Source organism: Sturnus vulgaris, chromosome 1, assembly GCF_052056855.1.
Source record: "Sturnus vulgaris isolate bStuVul1 chromosome 1, bStuVul1.hap1, whole genome shotgun sequence".
Lineage (NCBI taxonomy): Eukaryota > Metazoa > Chordata > Aves > Passeriformes > Sturnidae > Sturnus > Sturnus vulgaris.
The window spans coordinates 66,744,325-66,766,114 of NC_142243.1; the positions used below are offsets into that span (position 1 = coordinate 66,744,325).

General features: G+C 42.2%; 1 protein-coding gene across 1 annotated transcript in view; it reads left to right on the plus strand.

Moving 5' to 3' along the window:
- The window catches only part of MBOAT1 (membrane bound glycerophospholipid O-acyltransferase 1), a 54,775-nt gene extending 40,594 nt beyond the window's left edge, over nucleotides 1-14,181 (plus strand). Inside the window, exons 7-13 of the mRNA XM_014878015.2 lie at nucleotides 33-216; nucleotides 1,836-2,028; nucleotides 4,864-4,967; nucleotides 7,757-7,821; nucleotides 9,153-9,285; nucleotides 10,451-10,602; nucleotides 12,337-14,181. Of these exons, the coding sequence (XP_014733501.1) occupies nucleotides 33-216; nucleotides 1,836-2,028; nucleotides 4,864-4,967; nucleotides 7,757-7,821; nucleotides 9,153-9,285; nucleotides 10,451-10,602; nucleotides 12,337-12,469 (964 nt within the window). The 3' untranslated portion in view covers nucleotides 12,470-14,181. The remainder of the gene's footprint in view (nucleotides 1-32; nucleotides 217-1,835; nucleotides 2,029-4,863; nucleotides 4,968-7,756; nucleotides 7,822-9,152; nucleotides 9,286-10,450; nucleotides 10,603-12,336) is intronic.
- The last annotated feature ends 7,609 nt before the right edge of the window (nucleotides 14,182-21,790 follow it).

Here is a 21,790-nt window from a genome sequence, read left to right on the forward strand (position 1 = left end):
TTGTTCTGTTGTGTGTGGCTGATTTTTCACAGGTCAAGACCTTCTTTACTGGAGTATTTAAGTTATCTCCTCAATTTTATGAGCATCATAGCAGGGCCTTGCAGCAATTACAAGGATTATATCGCCTTCATTGAAGGGAGGCATGTGCACATGAAACTGTTAGAAGTGAACTGGAAGCAGAAGGGTTATGACAGACTTCCTGATCCTTCTCCAACTGTAAGTTTTAAAGTGACAAAGATTGATTGCAGGGGGCAGGAAAGTACAGCTTTGTACATGATTCTCATAATAAAAAGCTAAGAAGAAAAACCAGTCTTGGGTTATCTTGCCTGTAAAGGTTACAGTGAGTTTTTTTCTTTTAGTGCTGTTTTTATCAGAAGGTCAGGGGTGAAGGAACTAGTGAATTTGCCAAATGGGTTTGGCATGAAAAACGGGTCAGTTGTTAATGGGTGTCCTTTGTGCAGCGTGGAGAATGGGCTGCAGGTTCCGACAGTGAAGTGAGTTGCAGTTCAGCTTCAGACAGAAGAGAAAATGTCAGAAAAAAACAAAAAAGTCAAATCTTCCCCACAGTGCAGGAGATGTTAGAAGTACATGAATCACAGCTACTCAGAAACTGTACCCTGTCCAGGTGATTTGCAAGAGTATCTCACACGCTTTAAGGTGACTCAAGATGTCATTTTTTCCCATACCTTTAACATTAATTTTGTTTTATATTTTTTTAATATTACTTAAAACTTTCTGACAAAATAGCCTTTTTGTAGAGCAAGATAGTGTAGCATGAGGTCCAGATTTCTCTCTCTCATCTTAAGGTGACACAGAATATGTAGCTTTGTGAATGTGTGCAGAATGTCTCCTCTGAAGGTGAGCATGTACTTCTGTATAATGATTCCTGTTGCACACAGCTGTCTTTCTACTGACTCTAGAGGTGTTACATCTGATACACATTAGTCTGACTGAGGTCAGAATAAGGCCTATATTGTGAAGGATGCAAGTCAGGAGAGAGTATTAAAATCTGCATAAAAACCAATTTCACATTACTTTATTCCAAAATTTGGAGAATATATAAAAAGATATTGAAAATCAAAAGGGTCAAAAAATACATGGTTGTTTTAATAGTATATTACATTTTTATTAGCCTTTTGAGAATATGAGTCAATTTTCACATGGTATCCAAGTGCCACATTACTTTTTAATTCCAACTGGATCAAGAAGGGTTTACTCATGGTGTGTATTTGCAAACAAGCTTTGAACTACTGCCGTGATTGTCAATAATGGTGTGTAGGAAGCCAGGGAGCTGGAATAGAAAATGCTGTGGCAGAGCACATACGCTGTATTGTGGGTACAAGTGTGCTGCAACAACACGGTGCTTTTTGGATAAGTGATTTTTAGCAAGACTTCTGGGTGGTAGCTGGGTAGTAAGACCCACTATTGCACTGAATATTGGTGCTTTTGGCTTCCAGGAGGAACCCAGTCTTTAGTTCCAGGAGAGGACAGTACATTTAGAGAAGATTTCTGCTTTCCACTGTAGGATTTGCTTTATTTGTTTCCTTTCCCAATTTAGAATCTCCACACAATGATGTGGAGTCTCTCATGAAGTTCACTGGTGTTGACTTGTGCTTGCCCTACCTATCTATAGGTAGTTCAGTAAACCAAATTAAACTAGAGCTGCAACTCTGACCTTTTGTTTGTCACCTCTTCTAAATTAATTAGTATCAACTTGGTCACTATTAACTTTAATGGTTCTTGAAGCCCATTGTTTTTGTATATCATGAGCACTGCCTTGTTCTTCTCCTTAAGCAAATGTTTCTAATGAATCTTTCATCGTTTGTGCTTTTTAGGGAGCAGTGATGTACAAGCTGTGTATCACACTAGTATCTCTCATTTTATTCTTGACACTTACCAAGAACTTTCCTATGGCATATATTATTGATGATGAATTTCTTGATAAAACTCCCTTCTTGTCAAGACTTGGTTACCTGTATGTTGTAACACAGGCAGCAAAACCAAAGTATTATTTTGCATGGACGTTGGGTAAGTCTGGCTACATTTGTACTTTTGTACTTTTGTGTTTAGCAAGTAAGTTCCTAAATGGGGGAGGAGGTTTGAAGCCTGGGAAGGGGGGGAAGTGAAATTGTCCCTAGACCTGTAGTTCACGTGGGAGATGTGTTCCCTTAGGACCCTGTGCTTGTTGGGGGGCTGATGCCAGGCCTTGCCTCTAAAGCACTGTGGGGTCCTGTACACACCTTGGCTTTGAGCAGTGCAGAGAAGAGATTGGAGAACTGTGGGCAGCAAAGGAAGTCTTGAGAAGGACCAAAATCTCTTCAGGGAAAAGGGAGAGGAGAAGTAAGAGGGCTCACTAAAGAAGGAAGCAATTTTTTTAGAACTAGCTGTACTGGTGGTCAAAATAATCTTTTTGCATTTTACTTTTTTCTTTTATAAGTCACATTTCGCCATCTACGTGTGAGGAGTCAATCCTTTATGCCAGGCTGAAAATATCCTAGATTTTTTTGCTGGTATTACAAGACATTGTGTGTAGGGGAGATTCTGGAAGTCCAGCAGGCAATCCATATACCTTGAAGCTGAGCAGAGTGTCACTGAGATGGGATGAAAATAGCCAGGGAGATTCATTGCGAGGCTGTGATTAAACTGCTGGGAATAAAACTGTCAGATTCAGGGAAGGCAGCCAGGACTGGCATGTGTGGGATGGGAAAGGCTTTGAGATAAAGAATGGCTTGCTCACAAACTTACTTTTGTGGGATCCAATGTTATATTGTTGCCTCCATTTTTTCTGGCATTATAGTTAACTGGAAGTCTATTATTAAAGATATAAACTGAACTTGCATTTGTGACAAGACCAAGCTATAAAGTCTGTAGAAATGTCTTACAAATGAGGCAGCTCACTGAAAAGTATGCATTGCATAGTGGAGGGTGAGGCCTCCTTTATTCTCATCCCGAATCCAGGCAGCAGAACAGCAGGCACTTTATCCTTTTTTTATCCTTTCCTAGTTTTGCTCCCGATGGCATGGCCCAGGGCATTACAAAAGCTGCTGAAATGGGTGGAAAAATGCTTCCCGTCCTCAGGACAGGACAGGCCTGGCCATTGTGTGGGAGCTGGATTCCTCCAGATTCTTTGGTCCTGGGAACAGGAAACCACTTTGGGCCCGAGTGCCTCCATCCAAGGAGCTGTGAGAGCCACACAGAGCTGTGAGAGGCCGAGCTCTTCAAGCCTGCAGAGACACAAGTCTCTGCTGAGCATTTGTGACCAGCCTGAGGGTGCTCAGCTGTGATCTGCCCGTGCTTCACACCTTGCTCTGCAGCCTGGGAAGCAGAAGGCCAATGGGTCTGCTATATAATTATTCCCAGAATTCACAGAATGGCTAGCTTGGAAGAGACCTTCAAGATCATGGAGTCCAACCAATGCCCTAACACCTCAACCAGACCATGGCACTGAGTGACACAAACAATCTTTTTTTAAACATATCTAGAGATGGTGACTCCACCACCTCCCCGGGCAGACCGTTCCAGTACTTTATCATTATTGTTCATCCCATGATTCCTGGTTTCTTGGTTTTGGCAAAGAAACACTAATTATTTGGTCCCTGCTACCCTTGGAGCAAGGGGGAGCAAATCCAGGAGTCCACTGCTCTGGGGGAAAGGTTATGTGCAGCTCCAGTCTCTGAGATTGGGCAGGATCCTGTGGGCCAACTTCAGGAAGGGTTGTTGTTTATTGCTTGAGGGTTTTTTAAACAGGAAGAAAATTAAAAGTATGGACAGCTTTCTTCCCATCAGTAAAATCGGTCTCATTTAGGAAAATAGAAAACAAAACAGAAAGTTTCAGGCTAGAGAAGGTTGCTTGTTTATTTATTTATTGTTAGTCTTGTTACTTATAATTCGGTTCCCTCCCTAGTTTTGTGCACTAGGGCTTCTCCATGAGCTTGTGCCTGTACTCACAGCATTTACAAAGTAAAATCAGTTTTCGTTCTTGGGGAAGAAAGGCTGACCTTTTTAAAGAATAACCAGGCTTGTATTTTGTAAATGACCTAGAAGGAAAAGCTTTACCTGTATTTGCGCTTCCCTTTTTCTTCCAATGATCCTCAGTGTTGGCTGCAACTAGTGATCTAGAGACAATAGTGAATTCTCCCTTCTGTTTTCTTAGGACTCCAAGTAGGTGTTTCTAGCAGGGGCATATTGAAATTAGAATCTTGAGACCCAGTGATGAGGTGACTCCCAGGCACTCTGAGAGGGGAGGTGGCTGACAAGAGTGCATCAGTGTGTAATGCCTACTGCAATCCAAGCTTCTGCTTGCTCTAAAGCAGCTAAGTGTGTAACTGAAGTTACTCAGTATTTGGTTCATAGAGATGTTTGGGCACTTCAGTGAGACACTCTGGAACAGGATTAGCAAAAGGCTTTGTCTGCAGAATTCTGAATTCTGACAGTCTTAATTAACACAGCCATATTGGGGTGCTTAATAGAAATAATAAGCATGTCTTTGAGATACTAAGGGTTTTTTTGAATTCTGAAAAATGCTGTGACATCCAGGTGCTCTTTTGAGAAAAATGAACATTCATTTTATGGCAATATCTGTCTCAGATGAATAATAAAGGCCAAATAATAGGAGAAGTGATTTTTATTCGTTGTTATTTTATTATTTTATTTCTTCTACACAAGGAGTAGCTAGTCTTTCCTCTTGAGGAAATGACTCTTGTGTAGCCTTACAGTAATGCCCTTTCACAAAGAAGAAGCTTCTCCTAGAGAGATTGCTAAATCCTGCAAAGCTGGCTTGAATGTTTGTTTCGTGCCATACTAACTTGTAAGAAAACGTGTCTCTTCCAGCAGATTTTGACCTGTTTTGCTTTGACATTGCAGCAGATGCAGTCAACAATGCAGCTGGTTATGGATTCAGTGGAGTTGATGAGAAAGGCACTTTCCGCTGGGACCTGTTGTCCAATTTGAATATCTGGAACATTGAGGTGAGATAAAGGAGTGGCTGCATTGGCATAATTATACAGAAATGAGCATGATAATGGGTAAAAGCTTTACTGAAAAGAAAGTAAATATATGCTACTTTCAGGCTGCTCCTCTTTAGCATGAAGAGGTTTTGTGTTTTATCTGTTGGACAGATAAAATGCGCCTGTCTCACAGGCTTCCTCATGCTCTATATTCAGGTTGTATTTCTAAATAGTTTAGTGAGGGCTAATAAATAATTATATCAGATATTTAATAAATGAGCAGCCACTTACTGTAGATTGTGGCTGAGCTCAGTGGGTCAGTAAATTGTTCACAGCTATGATTCTTCACCATCTGTGGTGTGTTCTGTTTATTTACTTCTAACAATCTTTCACTTTTGTAGCCCAGTTGAGATGAGTGATGGTAGAGAAAAGGCTGCCACAAGTGGCACAGACACGTGCAAGGGATGAACTGCCTCTGGTACATGGAGAAAAGCAAGGGTAGGAGACATAACGGGTACAAACCAAGCAGTGGGAGCTGACAAGGGCACACAGAGCTTAGATGGGTGCTTATCTGGAGCACTGTGCAGTGAGCCACAAAACATCTGTCATTCCTTCCTTGTGACTGCTGCATACTGCTGCATAGATCCACTAGCCTTTTGAAAACTATTCATGTTTGTGTCTCTAATGCAAAAGATGGCCCATATAATTTGTTTGCCCTCAAGAATATTTTATGAGTGCCAGTGAGATGTGGAAATATTTATGTGTCTGCGACTGCTTTCTAAAGGCTTCTTTTTTAGAAAGAGGAGGAGCCTCACTCTGTAATTCTCTAGTTGTGATTTTAAAAGTAATCACAGATAAAAATAAGTTGACTGCTTTATTGCTGAACAATCTGTGACTAAGTGAATGTGCTGTAATAGCTCTTCTCAAAAATGAAAGAGCCTCTGTAATTCTTCACTGAAGATGCCAAAATTGGAAGTCTCATTATATATTCCCTTTCTCTTTTTCCTTTTTAACCCTGATTAATCCTCAGTGTACTCCTTGATGAGTACAAGATACACGGCCCAGAAATGCTTTACACTTCTTGATGACAGCAGCACCCTAGATACCACTTTGAGAGCTATATCTAATTCTGTTTTGAGGCAAGAGATGGTTCTTACTTTGATGAGCTGAGGCAACTTCTCTTTGAAGGAGGAAAGTAAAATGCAGCCAGTACTCTTCAGGCAAACCGAATGAAGGAAACAGGAGCCTTTATTCCTCTTTACCAACTGAACTGATGGCCTCTCAAAACTTACTTCCTTAACTGGTCACATAGGCAACAGAGATCAGAAATTGTTTCCAAGAGCATAAAAATAAGGTGCTGTCTGATTTGATCATATGTGCAATGAGAAAAAGAGAGGCTACAGAGACTATGGCTTTGGGTAAGCCTTGAACCATCACTTTATGTGCCAACAGCAACGCTGGGAGTTGAGATGTGATTGTACAGTGTATACAGATACAGTCTATATATTCAGCAGGTATGGCCACCTGCATGAGTAAAATTACCTCAGTGTTGGGAAATTGAGTGCTAAATGTGACTGTCTGATCTGCAGAAAAGATAAGCACATGGAAGGAATTGTGGGGGCCTTAAAACATGACAGGGGCTAAGCACACGTGGGGGACTTGAAAGCCTTGGCAGCGTGCTTGTTTTGACAGCCAGCAACTACTTCCTCTCTTGGTAATGTAACAGGGGAACTTAAAGGAGGCCAAAATAGAGTGACAATATTAGTTGGAAGAGAAACTATGTTTTTCTTGGCTTCTCTCGGTGCAGTAATGCAATTAAAATGTGGCGGTGCTGCACTGGGAATTGCTAATCATTTTAACTCTTTAAATGCAGAGGAGGAAATGCTAGCTTTAAGGATTCTGTGTGGAAGTGCAAAGACATCTGCACGTTCCCCTTGGAGACCTTTGCTCTTAATCCATTTTTTCAGTGTGCCCTTGCCTTTGGCTGATAAAGCAAAATATTGTGGTGTCACTGAATCATGTCCCCACTTGGCCAGAGTGTCCCTGGAGGTTGGGGTTGGGAGGTGAAGGTGATCAGCAGTAGGGGAACCAATGCTGAACAACAGAGTCCAGCAATCCTCTAAAGCTGGGGGAGCTCAGAGGAGGAGGTGTGGGTGGTTCTCTCAGGACACTGGAGTCCACTCTGGGTTCTCAAGCTTAGCAATGGGCTGAGAATTGGCTTCTAAATTTAGTCCTTATTTTTTTGCCGATGTTTTTCAGTCTTTCCCCTTCCTTCTCCAAATAGTAGTAGTAGTAGTAGTAGTAATTATAACAATAGTAATAGTAGCAATAGTAGTAATAATAGCAACAATAGTAATATCAGTAGTAATAATAATAATTATAATTTTTACCATAATAATCTTTTTAAATAACACTTTGTTTTAGTAGTACTGTAGGGAAGTCCAGATTGCATAATGGGTGGCATGATATCTCTTCCAGAAATAAAGCTGTTTATGAACTGAAAGGAAGGCAAAGCATAAAAAACAAGAAAGCTTCTCAGATTTCCCATTATTTGAAAAGTAGCCAAACAGTGTATTTAATTATATGAAACAAAGTGAGATTTTAAAGCAAGTGCCAAGTGTTAGCAGTGAGCCATCAGCCTAGTTAATGTCCCTCCCAAGTCATATTAGTATAATGATGGATTGTGGCACAGTCTTCATAAAAGTTAGCTGCTAGAATTAATATTTTCCATGTACCTCCTCACTAATTTAAATTGCAAGTAGTATTTCACAGGTTTCATTGCTAACATTTCATGTGAACTTCTTTCTTAGACTGCAACAAGTTTTAAAATGTACATTGAAAACTGGAACATTCAGACAGCTGCCTGGCTGAAACGGTAAGAGTCATGAAACAGTCACGTGCTTGTGAGATCCAAAAGCTCTCCAGGGCCTGGAAAAACGCTGACTGGTGGCTCTCATAAATGTATAGCTTCTTGTTCTTCCTTTGTTTCCTGCGTCTGTAATAGTTGGTGCAACACAAGGGTATTTGGTGCTGCTCTTATATAAAATAGGAGCATTTTACACTTGCAGCAATAAAACTTTACAGCAAAGTCATAAACGAACTTTTCAAAACTTCCATAATAGAAAGCAATAGCATTTTGTTGTTTCCCTCCATTATCTTTCTTGTACTGTTTTGCTTTGCTATGTTTCCCACGCAGAGGTGGGTCTTGCTGTGTCACTGTGATCCAGAAATTCAGCAAAAAATAAGGTCAAAATCTTCAGAGCCCCAGTGTAGTCTGGTTTGGAGTATGCTTGTCAGGAAGTCCTTGTTTAGGATATGGGGAAGAGACTTATAGCACTGAGACAATCTGATTTTAACCTGTGACTGTTAAGGCACATATTAAAAATACTAGTATAAGTCCAAATTTTATAGATTGGACTGTGTTTCATTACTCATTTCACATGCTGGTATGATTAAAGCTCAGCATACAGTCAACATAGTGTCTGAAATGCAGGCACAGATTTATTGTAGTTATTTTAACTATAATGATGGTAAATCTATACACCTTAAAAGTCAATGTCTACTATTTTTCATTATTGAAATGATTCCTGGTAAAAAATGCATTATCTTGACTCGTTTCTGTAGAGCACAGAATTTGATTTAAACTTCAGACAGCCAAATAGACTGGGTGCTGTTTTGTTGAACTGTTATCCTTTCATCTTGGGAGTAAGATTTTTACTGCTAAAGTTAGCTGGAATCCCCTGTTTCGCAATAGTTTACAACACTCCCTGTTGTTCCCAGCATCTGCCAGATAACTGTGCCTAAAAATACCTCTCTTCACTAGAGTGGAGGGTGGGGTCACATCTCTTTGTCTTTCAACTTGCTCTTGATCTGTCATCAGAGTTTGGAAGAGTAATGTATGATTCCAGATAGAGATATAAAGGTGAACCAAGTCTTGCCTGCCCTTTTTTCCATTATTGATTTAAATGCTTTGAGCACCAGAAATATTCGTACAGGCATTCTCTGGAAACTCATTTGCATGTAAGAATGCTTCCTCATTCCATCGAAACCTCCATTTAAATGAAGGGGGAGTGCCTCATGCCCTAGTCTGTGACTGAACCAAGATAAGATCCCTAAGAAAACAGAATAAGAGTACCTTAGAAACAGAAGGATTTCAAGCACAGTGGCCATTGTTCAACCTCTTCTGTTTTGTTTTCATTTTTGCAGTGTCTGCTATGACAGAGCTCCCTGGTACCCTACGGCTTTAACATTTATCCTGTCGGCCCTGTGGCATGGTATCTATCCTGGATATTATTTTACGTTTCTCACTGGAATCCTTATCACACTCGCAGCCAGAGCAGTATGTACCTTTCGTTGTTCTCTTCTAAGGCCCCTGCTAGACACTATCCAGCTGTCAGCTGCGCCCTCACATGGTCAAGCAGCTTGTCCCTGCTGTGAGCCCTCTTTCGTGCCTTTGCAGGCTTGGTGTTCGCTGGAACTCTGTTCTGTATTGATGCTAATTGCCAAGTACCCAGCAGTTATAAGCAGCACCAATTCTGGACGTGATGCACCGCTGCCCCTGGCTGTCAGAGGAAATGCTGCTTGAGGATGTGCAGTTAGGGGTGTCACCAGCTATGTCCATCCAGTCATATTAGCTTGGGATTCAAGGTTATGTTGGATTCCAGACTTCTGCTGGGTCACGTTGCCTGAATGTTGGCTTGTAATTAACTCTGGGCCCAGTCTTGCACAAGGAACTGCTGTGGGTTGAGCATTAGCCCAAACTTGAACAATTTGTGTGGATGCAATCGATGCAGTTAAATGGTCTCTGTTTATGGGCCCTACTTTGTGTAGAGTCACCAAAGATAGATCAGGGTTCATGTCTCATTGTTGTTAAATTTACCACTGCTGATCTTTCAGGCTGAACCAGTCACTTATGCAGGGCTGGGAAGCACCACTGTTGTATTTTGGGGTTTGACTCTGGATAAATAACCAGGTTAATCTGAAAGGAGAATTCAAGTAGTGACCAGTGTTGACCACTATTGCTAGAGTAGGTTGCTGAACATGTTCTTTGGCTCTCATTTATGAGGATTTCACAGAATTGAAACTAACTTAAAATCTCTAGGGAACAGCACACACTTGTAGGCATAAGCACTTACTTGTTCATTTAAAGTAACTTTGATTTACTGTTGCTAACCAGTAAGAAATGAAAACCAGGAGGGAGGAATAGCTTCCCTCCCAAAAAATATTGTCACAGACACCCAAAATGAGAGTCTGCACCTGTGGTTATGACAGAGTAAACTGAGGGCCACTTCTCTGTTTGCCACTGGTTGACTGTGAGATCTTGAATATGCCAGTCTGTACACATCTGTATTCCTGCCCCCAGTGCTTTTGTAACTGGTGTATAAACCTTCCTGTGACACTAATGCTGATGGTAAGCAGAGAGTCGTGCACTGCTGTGTGTCCCTGTGACTTTGCCTAAGAAATGAATTTATATAATTTTCTGCTTGCTTTTCCCTGACCTGCAGATAAGAAACAACTGCAGACATTACTTCCTCTGGTCAGTGCCTCTCAAGATAGCCTACGACGTTGTTACCTGGGCGGTCACTCAGCTGGCTGTGTGCTACACTGTCGCACCCTTTGTTATGCTGGCTGTGGAGCCCACCATCAAGTTTTACAAGTAAGGCCTCTCCCCTTGACTTTCTTCTCCAGGGTGGCATAGACTTTCGTTAAATAACCCAAACCATGCTGAAAGGCAGCTAGCATTTCATCAAATTTGAAAGGAGCTCAGACAGGATGCTTGCTAAACTGTAAGATGTGACTTTTGCACTCCTGTAATGTAATAAGATTATAACAATGCCAAGGCAGAGAACATTGGTTGTTGCTCTCATTCTGTGTCCTTAAGTGACATTTCATATTCTCAGTTTCCATTTTCAAAACAGTTGGGTCTCAACCATTAGCAGTAGCCAAGGCTGAAGAGGTAAAGCATAATGTGAGTTGGCAGTGGGAAGGAGGTGCTGAGCAAAGACCAGGCTTCCAGCTGCTGAATGCATATAAGAGGAGGTGTGATCAGTCAGCAGGAGGTATGGAGGGCTCCTGGCAGAACACTGCTCCTTGAAATGAGTGTGCTTTTCATTACAAAAGTATGCTTTTTTTCTTACAAGGTGAGCACTTCCCCAGATTCCTTAAAAGTAAGAAAACACTGGCGTTGCAGAGTACATTGAATGTGCTCTAACAAAACCAAGTTGAAATAGAGAAAGTGAGAAAATAATTAGAAAAGGGAGACGGGACTACATAGCTTTACTTTTCTTTCATTTTACTGTCAATATAGAGTAGCAGCTTTTGGTTCAGAAGAAAGACAATTCCCTCCTCCAGCATAAAAGACACAAAACTGGTAGTCAAGATAGCTGCTGTCTGTTGGCAGGAGGTTGAATTTCGACATTTTCTATTCCTGTTTCTTGAAACATTTGATTTCAACACAGAAAACTTGCCATGGAGTAAAAATTACTCCAAATCTTTCTTAGCTTCATTTCTTAATAAATTTGCCCTGGTGAATTTTGCCCCGGTTAACTTTGAACAGAGTTAACATTTGAACTTAGAGACTCGTAAGCAAGGAAATGTTATGCTTTTGTACTAGGGCATGAATTTTTGGAGCACTCCACATCACAAGCAGCGGTCTTAAGCACCTTACAAGGATATTAAGAACTATTAGTAAGAAGCATAAATGAGGCCACAGAAATGTGCATTTCTATGTTTAACATCTGGACCATACTAGTCCCAAATATCATTTTCCCCAAGCTGCCAGAACCTCATCTATTTGCTTTAAGTATTTTTTATTTCTCTTCAACCTTATGTATACTGGATTATTTGAAATAAAAATATTTGATGTTTAGAAACATACCAAATACAGATATCTCTGAGCAGTTACCTTCAGAAATGCAAGCTTTCTTTAAAAGTCATTACCTGACCTTATCCAGTTGAAAGCCGAGTGTTTTGATTTATTTCAGATCTCAGCACTTTGATTGAATTTTTTTCTTTCTGTCAATTTTTACAATTTTTTTGAAGCATGAATGATATTCCTTCAGAACTTGGCCTTGTGTATTCTAACATTAAAAGAGAGATGGGCTGAATAAGTATGGGGTTGAATTACACGGGTTTATCTGAGCTGTCAGACTTTGGTTTCTAGGGTTTGCTGATGGTTTCCTTGCCTCATTATCATCCAATGCAGCGTTATTATCCATGCCAGCAGACACCGTATTCCGAGATTGTGTGAAATTCAAGGGTATATTTTTGTGCTTTCTAGGTCAGGTTCATACATTCTTCATTCATCCCTTAGCACTAAATTCTGCATATTGGGGTTGCAGAATTCATGTTATTCTTAACAAAAATATAATATTCTTTCTTTTGTTCCCAGGTCTGTGTATTTTCACATGCACATTCTAAGCATCCTGGTGTTACTCCTGTTACCAATCAGACCTCAAACCCACTCTGTGAGAAGGGCTCAGAATCAGGCCACGCTGAACTCTATTAAAAGCAAAGACAAATGATGCCTCCAAAGAAAACCGCCAGCATTGGGAAATCAAACTATTGTATTGTAAACGAAAAGGAAAAAAAATGAAGAGAAATGGATTGCAGGAGGATCGAAGTACAAGACAAGTGGCGTTTCTGTTGGCTATCTTAAAATCTTACTGGAGAGGGCAGAGAAGAGCCTGAATGACTGTATTTCGGTTTTTTCCAGTTCATGGAGATTTTACAGGCAACGTTTACAGGCTCATGGGGCATTTCATTTTTATAATAAATATTTTTATGAAGTGTTTTTATATATTTAAACTTTTTCACAGAGAGGCATTTTTTCTCTTTTACAGAAATATGCAACTATTAATCAACAAATAATCTTGTGATTAGAGAGAGGGACAGAAAGCAGCTAGTAAAGAGTCAGACCAGCTGCCTGATAGCCTGGTGCTGTGGGCAGCTGTCAGGGGAAACTTTTCATCTCTTGGTTGTGGAGAGAGATGGTGCAAGTAGAAGACCACAGGCATGGGGTTGCTCAAGGTGCTGGTGCTGACTTGTGCCCCAGTAGGGGAAAGGGGAAGCGGGGCTTTCCCTGGCAAACCCTGGAGCAGGGACTGCAGCCTGAGCTGGGCAGCAAAGGTACTTCACATCCTTCAATGTGACACCTGCTGGTAATGAGGGCAAGACAAGTCCCTTGGGAATCAGTGTCAGGGAGCACTGACAACTGACTAAGCCAAAATTTAAATAAAGTAAAAGAAAAACAAAAGGCAGAAGGGGGAACTCAAATCTGGAGTAAAAGAAGGCACATGCAGCCTGTGGTCTGTAGAGTTGTGCTTCCCTAATGATGCAGCTGGTGCTCATTGCTACATCAGCCTTACTGTGTAGTCTTAGTGATGCAGCACTTCCTTTTTGGTATCAAAATGAGTGAGGAGTCATGCAGGGTTAGTGTTTTAAAACTTGCAGTTATGGGTTAAATCTGAAAAAGCTTTGTAGTGGATCAGACTGCTCTACTCAAAAACATCCCATCTTATGGTTACATTACAGTAGATAATGCTACTAGGAAGCCTGAACAGTAATTATCACAGTCATAATAAATCATTCTACAAAATATTGTGATATGATATGATCACCACAAGAGTCAAGACTTGAGTCCTTGTGTGATCTTGACACCTGACTTAACTGTTGAGGCAAGTTTCCCTGCTTGTAAAGTCCTTGACTTACGGGGATGTTTTGAGGCTTTATTCCCAAGCACTTGTTGTGCATTGAGATAACCTGCTGCAAAATGCTGTGTCAGGGTTTTATATTTTTTTTTTTCTTAAATCCACTTAACCCAGTAAAATAGGTCGGTACCACACATTAAAATCAACTGAAACATTTAAAAAAAATGTTTTCCAGGAATGTTTTTATCAGGATTTTGTAGAAGCAGTTCCCTTGTTAAAGTATTGGTATTACTTTATCGACGTTTAACTAATGTGTTATTGAGGAAAGAATCTGCTGTTTATTGCATTCTAATTTTTGTGTCAGATTAAAATTTTGCAGAATCGTAATGTTTTGAGAAGAAACAAATCAGTGAAACCAACACAAGTTCCAAAAAAAAGGTGATTTTTTTTCTCTGATGGGAATTTTTTGTCCTGTGACCACATTATGATTTAGGGCATAGTTCATGGAAGAGTTTATTTGCTAATTTATTTTAAAGGGCAAGATGGGATTAAAAGATTGATCTGAATAAACAATTTTCTTTGTGTCACTGCCTGGCATTATTGATCTATCACCTGATGTGAAAAGGGGTGAGTGGGTGGGAGAAATCACGCTTGTGAGGGAAGATGTTCAGGTCTGCTGGACTTCACACGGCAGCTGAGCTTTCCATCCTGCTCCTGCTGAAACAGAGACATGGTGACCCCTGTCTGTTTTGATGGCAGCTTTGTCCTTAGCTCGGTTAGTATTTTTTGTCCTCGTATGTGTGTTGTCCTTGTGCAGCCTCAGCTGCATCTTGGGCATCTGATGTTTCCCTTGAGGTCTGATTGTGCCCTGTTCTCCTGTGGGAGGGAACCAGGGCACATCCCCAGAAAGGAATGGGGAGCTGGGTGCTGCTGGCCCTGGAATCCTGTGGGCTGAAGCCAGTCTGCAGTTGCCTCCCAGCGACAAAAGAATCACTGTGAGCTCTGGCAGAACCAGCAAAATTCACATCTACGCTGGGATTTGCAAGACTGCAGAAGGCAAAAGTTCCCAGCAGGTTGGACCTAGCACTTGCTTTGGAAAATAAGTGCTCTCAAAGGGGCTTGTGGGTCTGTATGTGCTGCTCTGTGCCCTGAGGTCTGCCTGCACAGCTCGTGCCCTGTTCTGCAGTTCTTCCTGAGCTGTGTACGTTCAAGAGAGGCCAGGTACGACCAGTGGGGCTTCTCTTCCACTGTTTCCACAAGTGAAACTTGCTTACATGTAATGCCACTGACTTATGTTGTAGTTTTGGCTCCTATAATGTGATGAATTAGTCGAGGCTAGTGAGCAAATTGTTACTTTCCTGTCATGTTGCCTTCTCAGCCTGAACCTCTCCCTGAGAACAGGCACCCTGGGAATCAAAGAGAACCGGTCATACTGATTTAATCTGATATGTTACATGAGCCAAAACTGAAACGGGCTTTTTGAAACACGGCATTTGCAGGGAAACTTGGTGGCTGAACCAGTCTTGAATTTGGGTGGAAAAGAAGAAAATTACCTAAAATCTTTGCTGTACTATGTTACTGTGGACTAGGCAGCATACCTAGCCCAATGTGGCAGTCCTGCAAAGCTAACACAGAGTGGATATAAATAACTGTAAAATAGTCCTTTGAAAAAAAAGGCAGTTAGCTTTGAGGTTTCCTTGATCAGTCTGTTGTATTGAGCCTTCCCCTCCTTTTCTTCTTCTCAGGGGGGTGATATTTTGTTTTATAGAAAGACTGCAAACAGTCTCTATTATTTAGAGGAGACTTGTGCTAGTAATGTGCATCTACTTTGCACAGGAGTATATAACTCAAAGAGGCAAAGCAGAGATTCAGGTTAGAAAAGGATGATGTCAGGAACTTGAATTCTGGCAATTCTAATTCTAGTGTAATTTGAGAGTGCACTTCAGTGATTAAAATACATGATGGTGATTACCAACACGTTATTAGTTTCTAATCCCTCTCTGGTTTCTTAGTGCTGCAAAAAACTCAAGAGCATCTAGAGAGATTCTGAAGTGAAGAACAATCTTGATGGCTTGTAAGAAAGAAATACAGGACTATCACACAGAAATGAGAAAGGTAGATTGTACTGGATAGACAGAGGTTGATTTAAAATATGAGAATACCAAAAAGACACCACCACCATTACCCCCTTGGATTGAAGGCATATTCTAGCTGCTGTTTTTCAGCATATTTTGATTTTTCTAAACTAGAAGTTGAGATGCACTTGGAAGAGAAAACTGAATGAAGAGTAAAACTCCAAATTAACTATGGGTCTGGTATTTAAAGAAGCAACAGCTCCGCAATTTCTTCAGCAAATTCTTGAACTGAATGCACAATGTACATTTTTACTGTCCTATAATCTGTCCCCCACCCTAAACCGATTACTGCATGTCCACTTGGAGCTTGCCACGCAATGGAGGCAGCACAGAAGTGGGATACAAGGTGGGAAGATGTTTTTCCTTCCTGTTTGGCTGCTCTGTTTTGTGTGCATACACTGCACATAGCTGGGATTTTTGTATCACTTAAAATGAAGTAGGTGGGTGAGAAAGCTGTAGATTTTTACTCTATTGGTAGGTGTTTGCCTAAAGCTGCACTTACCTCTCTACACATGTAAAAGCAGGCTCAGCAAACCTAGGGTCTTTTGTAGAAATACAGGTTGAAATCCCAATACGAGAGAAGTTTAGGGGCAAAATTCATATCAGGGAGGTTAGTGACTCATGTTTAAACACTTTATCTTCTTAACTTTGGACTGAGGACTTCAGAAAAATTATCTACTGGCTGCAGAAGTAAATAAAAACTTGTCTTTAACATTTAAGGGTAGAATCCCCATAGACCACCTGCTGTGGACAGAGGAAGAGCATGTGTATCTCCTCATCCTTGCCCAAGATGAAGTGACATGCATGGTTGCATATGGAAATATCAGCTACCCTTTGAGGTACCGTTCCCTTTCCTTATGTCACTGAACTGATGCAGCTCAGTTCTCAGGGGCTAGAGGCGTTCCACAGCCGTACAGAATGGGAAGCCTCTCCTGACATCTCAGCATGAGCGCGGATGCTCAGTGAGCGCTTTAAAAACGCCTCCTTTTGTGCGCCACCAGCCTGCTGGTCCCTTTCTTCCCGGAGATGACAGTAATGATATGCATGAAAGGTTTGGGTTTGTGCTGGTGAGGCGTGAAGTGGCAGCGTGTTTAGTCACATACATTTACGAGTGGTGCCCTCTGTGGGCGAGCACTCGAGAGAAGATTCTTCTCCTGTGCTGAAGGTGAAAGTTTTTGCAGCAGCCTGGACACCCAAACTGCCAGGCAGCTGGTGGGTTTCAAGTCTGTGCTAACACAAGTGTGCTGCACAGGAGAATGGGAGGAATCAAATAGATTGCAGGAGGAAATGCTGCTTTGTTCATAGAAGAAATGGTGTTTGCATGCCTTAAGAACTCGCGGTACTCTTTCATTCTCCTGACTCAAATATGGCCTTTAGTAGCAGCACAGGATGGAGGAAATCAGTTCTGAGAAGTGCTCTGGGAGTGCCCTTGGGACCCAGTTTATTGTCCATCCATAGAACATCTCTGGCAGTGAGACCCCATGCTTGCCTGGAGGCTGTTCTGCTGGAGCTGCCTTCCTGTGCACCCGGGTGAGGGGCTGTGCAGCTGGCCTCTGAAGCCCTGGCACCCATCAATGGCAGGCAGCTATTCCAGGAGCATGCCATGCTCACGTCAGTTTTCCTGATCCATCTGTCAGATGCTGTACAGGTAAATAATGTGCCCGCCAGCACTTGCAAACGAGTGTGGAACACATCAAGGCCAAACCAGTCATGGTGGGGCAGGATGAAGAGAAATGCTGCCACAGCCCAGACATGATATGCAACCCTTGCCGTGTCCAGGGATGGAAACCCCTCTTCATCAGAAACATCTTCAGACACTGACATTATCACTGCTCTGAGACGAAAGGGTTTCTCTTTGTTCATACTTATTCTTGCCTTGATGCCTTCTGCATTAGTGCACTTTAGCTTTTCTGCTTTAATTTTTAATTTGTGTTAGAGAAAGATGGCATTTTGTGGCCATTTTATGTCTGATCAGACTGATACACTACTAAAGGCAACCTTAAAAGAAATGAGTAACCTGAGTATTAGAAAAGATAGTGTGAGCATATTCAAGCTTACTTACCTCTCTGTTGCTCAGATGTGGGTTTTTTTTCCCCCAATAACACCTTCCAGTGGGGAGCAGCTGGTGCAGTTTCCCTCGGAGGTGTCTTGGGAACCAGCTTGGACAAAAATCGTCCGTTTCTGACACCCAGAGGCCCCCTGGCTGGCTTGGTGAGTGGCTGCCCAGGACACTTCGGGGTAGTGGAGGGTGCCATGTACTTCCTGCTAGTCTCCACTTTGGGAACACGTGTGTGATCCACAGCATGTGTAAGAGAGAGAATTCTTGCAACTGCAGCCCTCAGTGTGTGAACCAGGGTGCAGGGCCCCTCGAGTGTGTGAAATAAGGGACAATCCTCAGACAAATAATTGCACAGGTGGGAACTGGAGGCACAGACAGGTTGTGACAATTGTGAACAGGCAGCTCATGCCAGGAGAAGAAGCAAAAGGCAAGTTTTTACAGTGCCGGCCTATGGCTTCATGTGTCTGCTGCCAGGGACAGTGGCAAGGTTTGTCTGCTGTTTTGGAAGGCTCCATGTTGGACACAGCCCACATGGGAATGACTGTCTGCCACAGCAAAGCTGAAGGACCTGGGTGGCACTGAGGGAAGGACTGCAGCCCCATGAGCTGCCCTGCTTTCGGGAATGTGTCTGTGCCTGACTGCCAGTCCTGGACATTTTGGCTTCTGGCCTGGACTTTCCCATGTTCCCCCCACTCCAACGAAATCAAGGCATGCTCCTGAAATATGAAATGTCATCAAGGATCCTTAGTGTCTTTATATTTGCCTTCTGATCTTGGCACCTTTGAAGCCTGTGCATCCGCGCTGTTCCCAGCTGCCAAGGCCAGAGAGGCATTTGGAAAGCACAGCTGTCAGTAAAACCATTTCCACGCTGCGCCCAGTCCCCCGGTGTGTTTTGCAAATGATGCAAAGCCACGATGATGGGCACGGGAGCTCTCCTCTCTCCTTCCTGCCCGGAGTTTCAGCTGGCAGGAGTGGCAGTGGCAGAAGTGCCCAGAGGATGGGAAGTGGCATTGTTGGCGGCTTTCAGAGAGCTGGCGGCTGCCGAGCGGATCTGTTTGCAGCCAGCGCGCGGTCCCAGCGGCACGATATGGGCCTTCCTCAATTAGACTTCTTGACTGATGGCCAGTTTAATGAGCCCATGTACAGAGGGTCATTCAACATGGCAATTATACCTATAAATCTATTTGCAGCAGGGCTCGAGTAACCTTTTGCACACAGTTCTCCATAAAATGACTGTCTGATTAATTAACATTAATTTATCCACTGTGTGTAACCAGATGCAGTCTGTATGAAAGCCTCTGCTCTGATGTGCAGGGCGCTGTGTGAACTGGGAGGATTTGGGGATGGGAATGGCTCTGATGTTGTTTAAAGACTCTCTTTTAGATTTTTTTCCCCCCTTCTTTCTTCCTCTCTCTCTCTCTCTCTGGTCCCAGTTGATTAACATTCCAGGGCAGCATCATATAACAGGGGGCAAAATTCAATTAATTGAATATGAAATATTTATAACCCTACTCTATGTGTCTATCAGAGAAGGGTCCTTAATAGATCTTCTCATTAGCATGGACTGGTGACTCACTTCTCTGCTTTCACAGTCATTTGGAATTAAAATCCAATTAATCTAATGTCCCTGTGAATATTATTAAACTATTTGAAAAACTGCATAGAAGAGATATGAAGCAGGGGGTGAGGGGCTAAGAGAAGAAGAGGGAATATGTCTTGAGCTCATGAAGATTCATTTCGTCTCTGTTAAACACGTAGTCTGGAAAGACTAATTCCCTGTTTTCTGGAAAGTGGATAGCTAATTCTTAATACCAAAACCCTGAGAATAGAAAAATATCTCGCTTTACAAGCAGAACTGTGTCGTCTTTGAACAGGCAAAAATATATCCTTGTATCCTCCTGCCTTTAAGGTTGTTCCCCTTCTTGGGTGCCTGAAGCTATGGACAGATTTACACAAGCTATTTAGACACCATGAGATAATTCTGGGGCTTGTGCCCAGCTCTTCAGTCGTGCTCAGCTGCGGGGCTGGCTCTGTGGCCAGAGACCCCCAGCAGCCTGTACAGAGGACTGGGAGGGCACTGTGTGTCCTTCCTGACCCTTGGAGAGAATGTTCCTTCCTATGGGACGGGGAATGTGAAGAGAGGCAGGGTGACACCATCATGGAGTGAAAACAGTCAGGGCACATAGAGCCCTGGGCTGGGAGGCACTCCTATACTGCCTCAAACGGATGTAGCCTAGAGGACTATTTAATTGTTAAATATCTCTCTCTCTTCAATGGATAGGGCACTGACCTGAAACTCAGTGAGGAGGGATGTTAACTGTGAATTTCACATGCAAACCTTGAGCAAGAGGCAAATTTCTAAATTGAATATTCCCCTAATGGGAATGACTTGAGGACAAAATCCTTTAATGGCTCAAAGGAATTCAGAGACTGGTGTAAGAAAGTGCAAGTCAGGAGATAATATTTCTGAAAGAATATTCTGGAAGAATATTCTGGATATCCAGATTTTAAAAATGTTCCTCCTCTGTTTTAAAAACAACAAAATAAAGGATCTAGCCACAAAATTTGTTCTGGTTTTGTTCGCTTGTTTTTTGTTTAGGGGAAAGTGGCCTATTCCTCTGAACATTATCCCCTTCTTTTCTTTTTTTTCCCCCTTTTCCCCTCTGTTAGAAGCTTAGTCATTATCACAGGACATGTATACAAATTAGGATACAACTACTTTCCATCTGAATGTCTTTATGAAGCCCTATAAAGCCAGAGTATAGAGACACTAAACATACTTCCCCTGTCATGGAGATATAATCATGCAAATGTCATCTGCTCTGGACTTGATGTAGCAAATAAATAATTGGTAAATATATGTGTTTTTAATGTACTGAGGGAAAATTATACCTAACATGCCCCTTTGCCCATTGTTGTAAACCTATATGTCACCTAGGTATGTTTAAATTTCTTAATGTACTAGTCGTGCAAATCTCATAAGCAGTTTGATTTGCTGCTCATATGCACCGAGAACCTGAAGACAGACCTGACAGAAACATGTTCCCATTCACAGTAAACCTGAGCAAGACACCTCTGAATTCAAGTCACAGCTTTTGAGAGAGCAGAAACCACGACCTGAAATCTTAACCCTTTCACTTTGGAGAAACCACAGCACCTGATGTAGTGGCACCTCACAGGACAAACCCCAAACACCCTGAGAGTGGATTGTTGGTCTGCTGAAAGCTGGAGCTACAGCCAAAAGCTGATGGTTGACCTTGGTGGCATTCCATACCTGTTTTGTGTGCCTGTCTTTCAATCCTTACTAATTTATTGCTGCTGACTTGCTATGATGGATATAGAGAAGTGACTGAAACTGAACTACAGGCTTAAAATGTTATTATCTAAGGCTCTAATCTGGTTTGGTTTTGATATTAGAAAGATCGATTATGGCAAAACTCTGGAGCACAATCAAATTAAGAGAAGGGACAAGTTTTTCTTTTCCGTAACTCTGCTTTTTCTGCAGCAGGTCAGTGGACGTTGTCCCCAGTTTATTCTTATTGCCTCTTCCATCCTAGCCAGAGACAAATGTGGTAGCTCTTCTCAGTGATTTCCCTCTCCCTTTGTCTGTTGTTTATGGTCTCTGTCCTAGCTTGGGCTCCAAGCCCCAGTGGTCAGGGACAAATGGTGTTGATTGCCCCTTTCCCTGGGAGCTTTGCAGCAGGAAAATAGAGAGAAAGGCAGCATAAAGTGCACTTGTTCTGTGCTGTGAAGATTGCACTCCTGCTTTGTGCTGGTATAAAATGACTGCTGCTGATGAAGGGCAGTGGAAAATCAAATCTCTGGGTCTTTTTTCTCAATCTTTTGTGGCTCTCCTGCACACTTCAGGCACTGTATTAATCATTATAATTTCTTCCACATTGCCACTTTGTCTGTGAGCTTCCTTTGAGCAGTGTTTCCTGTTTTGTGCTCTCTTCCAGCAGGCTGCAGCTTTTCTGGAAGTGGCTGCCTGAGCTCTTTCCC